Source organism: Asterias amurensis, chromosome 6 (assembly GCF_032118995.1).
Source record: "Asterias amurensis chromosome 6, ASM3211899v1".
In the NCBI taxonomy this organism is placed as follows: domain Eukaryota; kingdom Metazoa; phylum Echinodermata; class Asteroidea; order Forcipulatida; family Asteriidae; genus Asterias; species Asterias amurensis.
In genome coordinates, this window is record NC_092653.1 from 21,285,874 (window position 1) to 21,296,615 (window position 10,742).

Consider the following 10,742-nt stretch of genomic DNA (forward strand, 5'->3'; position numbering starts at 1 on the left):
TAGGGTTTATAGTGATGGTCAGGGTACGAGACTCGAGCAGCGTATTTCCGAAATAGCCAGCCAGGCGCGTATTCGGATAATAGAACACATACAGTACAGGGAGGTGACAAAATGTTGCATTTTGCTCAAATCTGAAGGTGAAGATCTGTTTTACTCGAACGAATTCTGCAATATTAGCATAATTTAGATATGTTAATTGATAATATGTCAATTTCATAGCTTCACATGATTAAAAAATAATTTATAAAAAGTGAAAAACATTAACAAAACGTCAAAAGATGACCCGCAAACAAAAAGGCAAAAATTTTTATTTTGTATTTTTTGCATTTTTTAATATGTCAAAAAAACATCACTGTGAAATACAAAACCATAACTTGAAAAGAATTTATACCCTTCGTTAAAACAAAACATTTAATTTGTAATCCAGAACTTTCAAGACTAATTTAGTGGGCGTATCAAATTTTGGGGCTGGGTAAATTTGGTTCACTATCTAGTGGTTAATTAACCACAGTTATTCTGACGCCATTGTCAATGTACATTCCGCCCAATTACATAGACGGTGGACTTAAACACAATTTGAAAAGAATTTGAACCCTTCGTTAAGACAAAAAGTTGCTTTCTTGTTCCAGAATCTTGAAGGAAAATACACTGGACGTATCAAATTTTGAGCTGGCTAAATTGGTCAACTATTATTGATTCTGCAGTAAAAAGAAAATGTTTAAAGAAAATGTTTGTCTTATCGAAGGGTGTCACCACCTTTTGCTCGCGGCTGACATAACTATAAATGTGGTGACTAAGATTCCAAAAATTTGAAAAATGATTTTGCAAACAAGACACAGTTGAATTTTTATAGCACAAGAACTTTTAAATTTTATTGACAACATTCAAAAATAATCAATCATGAGTGTTTCAGATATAGCTCGGTAATTTACTAACTTTAACTGTTGTACAATTTAAAGTCACCTGGAAATAGAAGTGTTTTTCTTTCAAACATAAAAATATATGCTTACGAACAATAAAACAATTAATTTAGTAATTGATAAGACAAACATTTTCTTTTTATTGCAGAATCAATAATAGTTGACCAATTTAGCCAGCTCAAAATTTGATACGTCCAGTCTATCTTCCTTCAAGATTCTGGAACAAGAAAGCAACTTTTTGTCTTAACGAAGGGTTCAAATTCTTTTCAAATTGTGTTTAAGTCCACCGTCTATGTAATTGGGCGGAATGTACATTGACAATGGCGTCAGAATAACTGTGGTTAATCAACCACTAGATAGTGAACCAAATTTACCCAGCTCCAAAATTTGATACGCCCACTATATTAGTCTTGAAAGTTCTGGATTACAAATTAAATGTTTTGTTTTAACGAAGGGTATAAATTCTTTTCAAGTTATGGTTTTGTATTTCACAGTGATGATTTTTTGACATATTAAAAAATGCAAAAAATACAAAATAAAAATGTTTGCCTTTTTGTTTGCGGGTCATTTTTTGACGTTTTGTTAATGTTTTTCACTTTTTATAAATTATTTTTTAATCATGTGAAGCTATGAAATTGACATATTATCAATTAACAATTCTAAACTATGCTAATATTGCAGAATTCGTTCGAGTAAAACAGATCTTCACCTTAAGATTTGAGCAAAATGCAATATTTTGTCACCTCCCTGTACTGTATGTGTTCTATTATCCGAATACGCGGCTGGCTGGCTATTTCGGAAATACGCTGCTCGAGTCTCGTACCCTGACCATAACTATAAACCCTACGCCAATCTCATTGAACCATAGGAACCATACTATACCGTCCAGAGTATAGTCTGGCCCGATCTAAAACATTACGGATACGGGGATCAAGTGGACAGGAAGCCATACTATATCCCACAATTCCACTTTCGCACATATATAAGAACGAACATCGCACATGTATATTAAATTATCGCATATGTATACCGTCACAAAACATCGCATACAAATGATCGCATATAATATACTACAAAATTAACAAACATATATTAAAAATTATCGCATATATATTGCAAATTATCGCACATATATTGCAAATTATTGCACATATATTACAATTTATCGCACATATATTACAATTTATCGCACATATATTACAATTTATCGCACATATATTACCATTTATCGCACATATATTACAATTTATCGCACATATATTACAATTTATCGCACATATATTACAATTTATCGCACATATATTACAATTTATCGCATATATATTACATTTATTGCATATATATTACATTTAGTGCATATATATTACATTTATTGCATACATCAAATGAATATCGCACATATGTGACAATTATCGCATATATATGAGAAACATCGCACATATATTGAACATTATCGAATAATGCAACGTTTGACACGCCATACCCTTCAATGTCCTAGGATATAAAACTACACAACTAACGCTCTAAATCAAAGCGGGCGCCCTTTGTTGCAACCTCGTGCACAAAGTATCAATCTCATGATATTATTGCACTTACTCAAAACTACCTGGATAAAGGGTTGACGTATTTCTTTGGTAATGCGGTCTAGGTAACAAGTTCTGGGAGAGACAGAGAAAAGATATAGTTATTTGTCTGCTGGAAAAGTGACTCATTTACAATGGTAAGATACGCTTTTGGGTTATATATCGAGCAAGTGTTTCTTTTGTTGTGTTATTGTTAAGGTTGAGCTGAGTTTTGATTTGGATTTTGTGTTCAAGGACCATTCCAAGTGGAGTTTTTAAATTAATTTAAACATTTTTTACTTGTGATTATTTTGTTTTAATGACTGATCACTTCCATATCCGTTTCCATTTCCATTTTCGGAAAAGTTTCCGTATGGCGCCACCACTTTTTCATTCGAAATAAAATAATATAGTATCTAATTTACCTGATTGACATATCCCTTTTTGTAAAAATGAGTGAAAAAGTGGTGGCGCCATACGGAAAGTTATCCCCATTTTCAACTTCCCAAATGTCCATTTTCCATACCCATTCTTTCATATCATAGCCTAGTGAGGTGTACATGTCGTAACAATGATTCAATCTGAGTGACAGACCCTATGCAAACCCCACTTCTCTGTTGTTTGAAGTGACCAGCAGCTGAGTCACACTGTCGTCATGTGTCAGTCGAGTCACTTCGTCTGTTCAGTTCACCTGTTCACTCCAGTAAATGTGTATTTCGTATAATAATATAATAAGTTAGATTGTCCGTTGAGATACAAAATGATACTTAGTGAATTGTAATTTTTGTGTAATTTTGTGAATGTCCTTTTTAAATTTAATTTTAATGTAAATTAATATGTATAAGTTAGTGTCCATCCAAGGACAACATGATCCATTTTATATTGTTCAAAAATATTTTAAAATCAAACAATCACGCAATCGTCTAAATGGCTCCTTGGTCCCAACAAAGTAATAATAATTGGTTTGATTTGTTTTCATTTCATAATCAGCTGATCACAAAATAATCATAGACAATACAGAAATCCTGAATTAGTACGAGGTATGAAGTGTCTTGTAAGAAGGTACGAAGTGTCTTGTAAGAAGGTACGACGTGTCGAAGGTACGACGTGTCGAAGGTACAAAGTGTCACACCACTGTAGATGCAAGGTATCCATTGACTGGAAACCTGGCACTTCTTATGAACAAGTTTTCTGTCCAAGCAAATTGTAAAATAGTGACAGCTTTTTGAAAATTAGTTTTAGCTGTACACATCATTTTGTTCATTTGCTGTTTGTGTCTCTTTCTTGAAGGACGTCTTCCTCATGATAAGACGGCAGAAGATGACGATCTTCACCGATGCCAAAGAGACAAGTACTGTCCATGAACTGAAGAAAATCATTGAAGGTATCACAAAGAGATCACCAGATGAGCAGAAATTATTCAGGGAGAAGGAGGAACTAGACAACACTAAGACCCTCTCAGACTGTGGACTCACGAATAACACAGCAAAAGCACAGGCCCCAGCAATGCTTGGCTTGACTTTCAAGCTTGATGGTAAGCTGAAACTACTTAAAGGAACACGTTGCCTTGGATCGGTCGAGTTGGTCTTTGAAAAGCGTTTGTAACCGTTTTTTTATAAAATGCATATGGGTAGAAAGATGTTATAAAAGTAGAATACAATGATCTACACAAATTTGCCTCGAAATTGCGTGGTTTTCCTTTTACCTCGTCGACTAATACGTCGGCCATTTATGGGGGTCAAAATTTTGACTCCCATAAATGGCCGACCATGTTAGTTCGCACAGTAGAAGGAAAACCACGCAATTTGGAGGCAAACTTTAAAAACATCTTTCCAACCATATGCACTTTATAAAAAACGGTTACAAACGCTTTTGTTTTGACCAACTGGTCCGATCCAAGGCAACGTGTTCCTTTAATAAATGGCTTAATTCCTGGTTAATCTGACAAATTATAAAAGTCTAAAGATTTGAATGTCTGGAATTGGGGATTATCCAGTAAGCCCCAGTAAAGAGTGATTGCATACATTGATTCCAGTGCCTTTTGTCTGTTTATATACTTGGCCCTAAAAGCATGTTGGGTAAGCAACGTTCACACTACAAAGTGAGCTATGTTCCAAATTTGTCAACCGTTGTTAAACTCGCCCCACACAGAATGTTCAGGGCAAGTTATCGATAAAACAACTTCACACAAATGGAAACTCTTTATATAACTTTAGTTCTTTCCCAGCTTCCTAGGGAAAGTATACAACCGAGCTGCTGTTACGCTCTGAAGCTTTTTTTTATACACAGTATTAACCTCTACCCTCACAGGTACCCATTTATACCCCTGGGTGAAGAGAAGCAATTATAGTGTCATGACCGGAATTTAAACCCACTCTCTTGAATTCAATGCTCTAAACAACTGGGCCCTCTTCTCTATGTCTACTTCTTCCATGTCTGTAGTCACCACTCTATTTACCACTCTACCATTGCTTTGTCCTTTGATGGGACGTAAAGTCATTGGTCACATGTGTTGTGTAACGCATGTTAAAGAACCCAGTGCACTTATCGCAAAGAGAAGGGGGTTCGCCCCGGTGTTCCTGGCTGTTGCTGCTGTATGTGCCGCAGCACCTTGTAAACCCTTATAAGGTGCTTCATAATTGGGTCTCAGAACTCATCACTGCAATAACCTATCTTTCTGAAAGTTTATATGTACTCAGCGCCTTGAGTACCTTGTTTGGGTGATACGTGCGCTATATAAGACTTTGATATTAGAACATTACCTTTCAGGGCTGTATGCTTCGTTTTTGAAAGGGCAAGGGCACCAAGGCATTTTCTCTTTGGCAAAGGGCACCCTATGAGGAAATTGTAAATTTCTACTGGAGCAATTCAAGGGCACCAAGGCAATGACAAGGGGCAACGAGGCAATCGCTGCCTCAGTGAAGTATGAGGCCTTACTTTTCCTGCAGGCAAGCTGACCAGCCACCCTTTGTTTTACTGTCCTAATGGAAGCTAACCCAAGTTTTGCCTTTTCTCTGCCAAGGTGACACCGATGAGTTTGAGTCGCTAGACCCAGTACCCTACTCCAATCCTCCTGAGCTACCGGACGTTATGAAGCCCACAGATTCTAGCACAACAAACACAGTGGAACAACCTGTATCATAGAGCCCCATTGAAAAGATAGTATCCAATGTAAGAGGACCTAGGTCTTTATATCAACACAGCTATACATGTATATGATAACATTCTATCTAGTAGCATGTAGTGTAAGAGTGTTTGGCAAAATCAATTTCCACCAGACGCTTATTTGATTGCATTATTTTATTCCTCAAGTAAATTTGATCATTTGGTTTTATAAATGATCAATGCACCATTGAAGAGATCTGGAATGTTATTATTTATGAAGCAAAAAGTAAAGGTTATTTGATGAGCTCAAAAATGCATTAGATATCAATTTTCATGAAGGAAAACAGCTGTTGGTAAAATTGTTCAAAGGATTCCTTGAAGTTAGCTTGTACAATACTCCATGTATACATGAAGGTTTTAGCTCCAGCATCATTGCTGTAGTAGTCTTGGTTCCAAGACCATTGGTGTTGCGTGGTCACACACAACCAACGTTCCGATTATGCACAGCAAAAACTGTACACGCTTGTAATGAACGAACGCTAGCGGGCGCTCTGTTTCTCTGATTTCCGGATCTCACCATGTCTGTGCTCACCAAGGTCTTGGATATTTGCAAATTGAAGGCGTGGCCAGACTATGTAAATGACTTTTAATGTATGCAATATTCATATCAAATGACGAATTGAAGATGACTATTCAAACTAGATTGAGTCAAAGGTCAATATGATCGGCGCTCTATTTTTAATAATCTTTGCTCAAAGTGATTCCGTGGTCATGAGGCCTATTAAAAGGAAAACAGTGAAATTTGAAGTATTTTAGACTACCTATTCAGATTATGGATATGTGACGATTTGAAATCGTAAATAATGGTCAAAAATCGAACGTAAGATTAGCATTCAGAGAGTCAGAGACGCTTGTATAGCCACGTGGCGTGGAGCAATCGGAACGTAAGCCTTGAGGAATATCACGTACCGCCCATGCCGTGTCTCGTGGGGGTTGGAGGTGTTAAATCCCGGGCGCTGTGAACTCCCAGCTTGCGGGTGTCGAATCCATTGTTTCTTATGATCGCAACGTTCCAATATGCTCCATTTTGTTGCATGGCCCCCTAATTTCTTTTTGTTATGAGTTTTCAGGTAATGTTGATGATGTCAAAACTACACATGAAATAAAAATGAAATAAAAATAATGATAAAACAAAATCCCCTCAAACCATAATTTTTTCAAACAAAGTATTACTTTTTAATTCTGTGAATGAAGAGTTATTTTTGAAGTAATGATTAAATTGGGCAACTAGTGGAATTTATGACTGGACTATAGTCGCCTCAAATAACTGCGACTTCGATATTAGTCGCGAAACTAACTCCCGTTGCCCCAGATGCATCATGACATATTGTTTGCCGAAGGGGCATCTGAAATGATTGAAAGATTGTGTCACTGACGTCTGCATGGTTGTGTTTTGTAAAAAGTTTTTGTGAATAGTCATGAGCGACAAAAGTGGTTATACCAAGCAGGAATTTGATCACAACTACTTTTATAGTACGTAGTCTTAGCCGCACGATTAACCAAGTGAGTTATAGCAGTAGTCGCCACTCGACAAGCAATCAAAATTCACAATTGCTCATGAGTTGTTCCAAAAGATATGGTTACGACTACATTCCAAAAGATATTATATGGTTACGTTCCAAGCTACGCAGCTACTCGGCTACGTTTACGTTCCAAGATACGCTTAAGTCTACGTTCCTTCAAGTTACACTATAATATCAAAAGGTACGTTTTCAAGCCCGAGTCAAGCTACGCTTACGTTCCAAGATACGCAGCTACGTTTACGTTCCAAGATGCTACGCTTACGTTCCAAGATATGCTTACGCTCCAAAAGATTTGTCAACGTTCCAAGCTACGCAGCTACTCAGCTGCGCTTACATTCCTAGATCTGCTTACGTTCCTTCAAGTTACGCTATAGTATCAAAAGGTACGCTTTCAATCCCATGTTAGGTTACGCTTACGTTTCAAGATACGCAGCTACGTTTACGTTCCAAGATATGCTTACGCTCCAAAAGATATTGTTTTGTTTCAAGCTACGCAGCTACTAAGCTACGCTTATACACTCCAAGATACGATTAGGTTACGCTATATTATCAAAAGGTATGCTTTCAATCCCAAGTCTCTACGCAGCCTCTGATTGGCTCCACCGGAAAGTCGGGGGAGATTTGCCGAAAAACAATAAAAAAGTTAAGACCCGTCGTTGCAAATATCCAAGACCATGGTGAGATCGAAATCAGAGAAACAGAGCGCCCGCTAGCATTCGTTCATTACAAGCGTGTACAGTTTTTGCCGTGCATAGATCTGAACGTTGGTTGTGTGTGACCGCGCAACACCAATGGTCTTGGAACCAAGACTATTGCTGTAGCAGATATTCCCCTAAATAGACCGTGTTGAATATGACATCACCGTTCCAATATTTGCCCTTCTAGATGGCGTCTGCAAGCGTGTGCGTGTGTGTGTGCGTGCTTGAGCCGTAGAAATCAAACCGGGAATGCTGCGTGCTGCGTGTTTCTTTGATGTACGCGTTTAGGCGCTCATATGGTTTGACTTAACAAGATGGCGACTTTTATAGCAGCAAAGGGGTTATTCAATACGGTTGATAACTTGATCTGCTAAGCATTTATATTGTATTGAGTCCGTTATCGGCAATGCATGATTTTTTGGCTCGAAATTATAGAATTGTATGTATTGACGAGAGGGCTAACTCTTGATTCCTCATGCAAACATTATTGAAGCCTTCTTGATGCGATAACGTTAGAGGCATGAGCATGACTGAAAAACTTGTTTGTTCGTAGAACTAGCATTGTGTTGAAACTGTGAATGAGGGTTTGGGCTACATACGTATGCAAAAGTACACACATTCTGAAGTGTGTTCTATCTACACATTTTGTAACACACAAACATGGATGTGCACACACAGCTTCGAAAGACGGGTCAAGTTACCTGTCTAGTCAATATGAACATATATGTCTCTGCGTAAAATATACTTCTCCTAAGCGCGTTTGATTCTGTGCTGGAAGAGATGTGTGCTTTCGGCTGTAAAAAAACCTTTCCTGTTTTTGAATTAATTTTATTGGACTGGAGATTTCGTATGATTAATATTTTGGTTTTATTTCGGGGGGGGGGGGGGGGCTGATGTAAATTAATGGTAAGTGAGGTTTGTGTGTGGCCCTAAGAGCATCAATTTGTTTCCCTATCGCAACATTTTTGTACAAAATATAAGATACAATAGTGCGGTATGTTTGCTTGTACGTGTATTTGTACAGCTGTACATTTGTACATGTAATTTTTATGATTTGACAAAATTTACTTGGATTTACACATAAGTGGGATTAATTCAACAAGGCTTAAAGGCAGTGGACACTATTGGTAATTACTCAAAATAATTATTAGCACAAAACCTCACTTGGTAACGAGTAATGGAGAGAGTTTGATAGTATAAAGCCATAGAGCAAGGAAGAGAAACATAGTGAGAAACGGCTCCCTCTGAAGTGAAGGAGTTTTCGAGAAAGAATTATTTTTCATCGAATTTGATTTCGAGACCTCATAATTAGATTTTGAGGTTTCTAAATCAAGCATCCGCACAACTTGGTGTGACAAGGGTGTTTTTTCGTTCATTATTATCTTGCAACTTTGATGACCAATGGGAGACTTTTGGGAGGCTTGGTGGCAGCAGACTTACAGGTAAAATCCATTGTTCTCGGGTCATGTGCGCACGCTCAGAACTACGTAAACAATGGAAATTTACCTGGTAAGTCTGCTGCCACCTAGCATCCCAAAGTCTCCCATTGAGCTCTAATTTTCCCAGTTTGTTATTTTGTGCTTATGTTGAGATGCTTAAGTGAGAAGACTGGTCTTTGACAATTACCAATAGTGTCCAGTGTCTTTAAAGGCAGTAAGACACTATTGGTAATTGTCAAAGACTAGCCTTCACAGTTGGTGTATCTCAACATATGCATAAAATAACTAACCTGTGAAAATTTTAGCTCAATCGGTCATAGAACTTGCGAGATAATAATGAAAGAAAAAAACACCCTTGTCACACGAAGTTGTGTGCGTTTAGATGGTTGTTTTCGAGACCTCAAGTTCTAAATCTGAGGTCTCGAAATCAAACTCGTTGAAAATTACTTCTTTCTCGGAAACTATAGCACTTCAGAGGGAGCCGTTTCTCACAATGTTTGATACCATCAGCCTCTCCCCATTACTCATTACCAAGTAAGGTTTTCTGCGAATAATTATTTTGAGTAATTACCAATAGTGTCCACTGCCTTTAAAGTACCCACTGGCCCGAGTCCAGTGAATTTTGCTCTGGGTTCAATAACTTGGTTTATAGAGCTTGCCCTAAACAAATATGCACTCCTAACTTTTTAAAGATTAATTCTTTGTTGGCAAGTTTTTCTATTATAAACCCTCTCATTAGCAAGTAACTACATAATCAAAGAAGAAATAGAGTGTTTTTGGTCTTCTTGTCCAATCAGTAAAAGCTGCTTGCTTTGTTATCTAATACAGAATCTTAAAATGTTATCCCTTCTCTAGTTATAATGTAATTTTTGCAATGAAGCTTTTTATTACCATCAGCCAAGCTTTGTGTAGTGGTAAATCACAGCAGTCCATATCCTAAATAAGGCACATATTTATTTCTTCATGGGTCTCACAAGCCTTAAAATTACAACCTTGAATCCTGATGCAAGAATTATCGTTTCATATTAAAATGGTTTAAAGTATTCCCTCACGTTTAGACATGAATGAAATTTGTTTCAGGGTTTAATTTATTGTCATCTATCAGGGGGAAGGTGGGATATTGTTGGACTGGCCAGGCCAGTTTTGATGGTGACTCCAGCCCTATAGGAAGTGTCTCTATTTGAGCAGCATGAAGGGGTAGGGGTGGATGTAGACCCACTAAGGGCTGCAATGACTCATCTGAAACACCTTTTTTCTTCTTCAAAACTATTGTTTGCAATTTGAACTTTTTTCCTGGTCACTTTGCCTTTGTTGGGACCTTTTATTTTGATACAATTGCACCTTTCACAAATTGTTTATTTCCTATTTATTTGTTATTGTTATTTGTTTTTTTGTTACTTCCTCTGTTAAGATTTTTGATCCATTAAACATTGTA

General features: G+C 37.2%; 1 protein-coding gene across 1 annotated transcript; it reads left to right on the plus strand.

The window, feature by feature from the left end:
* Window positions 1-2,531: 2,531 nt before the first annotated feature.
* On the plus strand, window positions 2,532-10,706 carry LOC139937975 (elongin-B-like). The gene is made up of 3 exons (XM_071933291.1): window positions 2,532-2,640; window positions 3,773-4,016; window positions 5,505-10,706. Exons 1-3 carry the CDS (start codon window positions 2,638-2,640, stop codon window positions 5,624-5,626), a joined length of 369 nt encoding a protein of 122 aa, XP_071789392.1. The 5' UTR covers window positions 2,532-2,637; the 3' UTR covers window positions 5,627-10,706.
* Window positions 10,707-10,742: the final 36 nt, after the last annotated feature.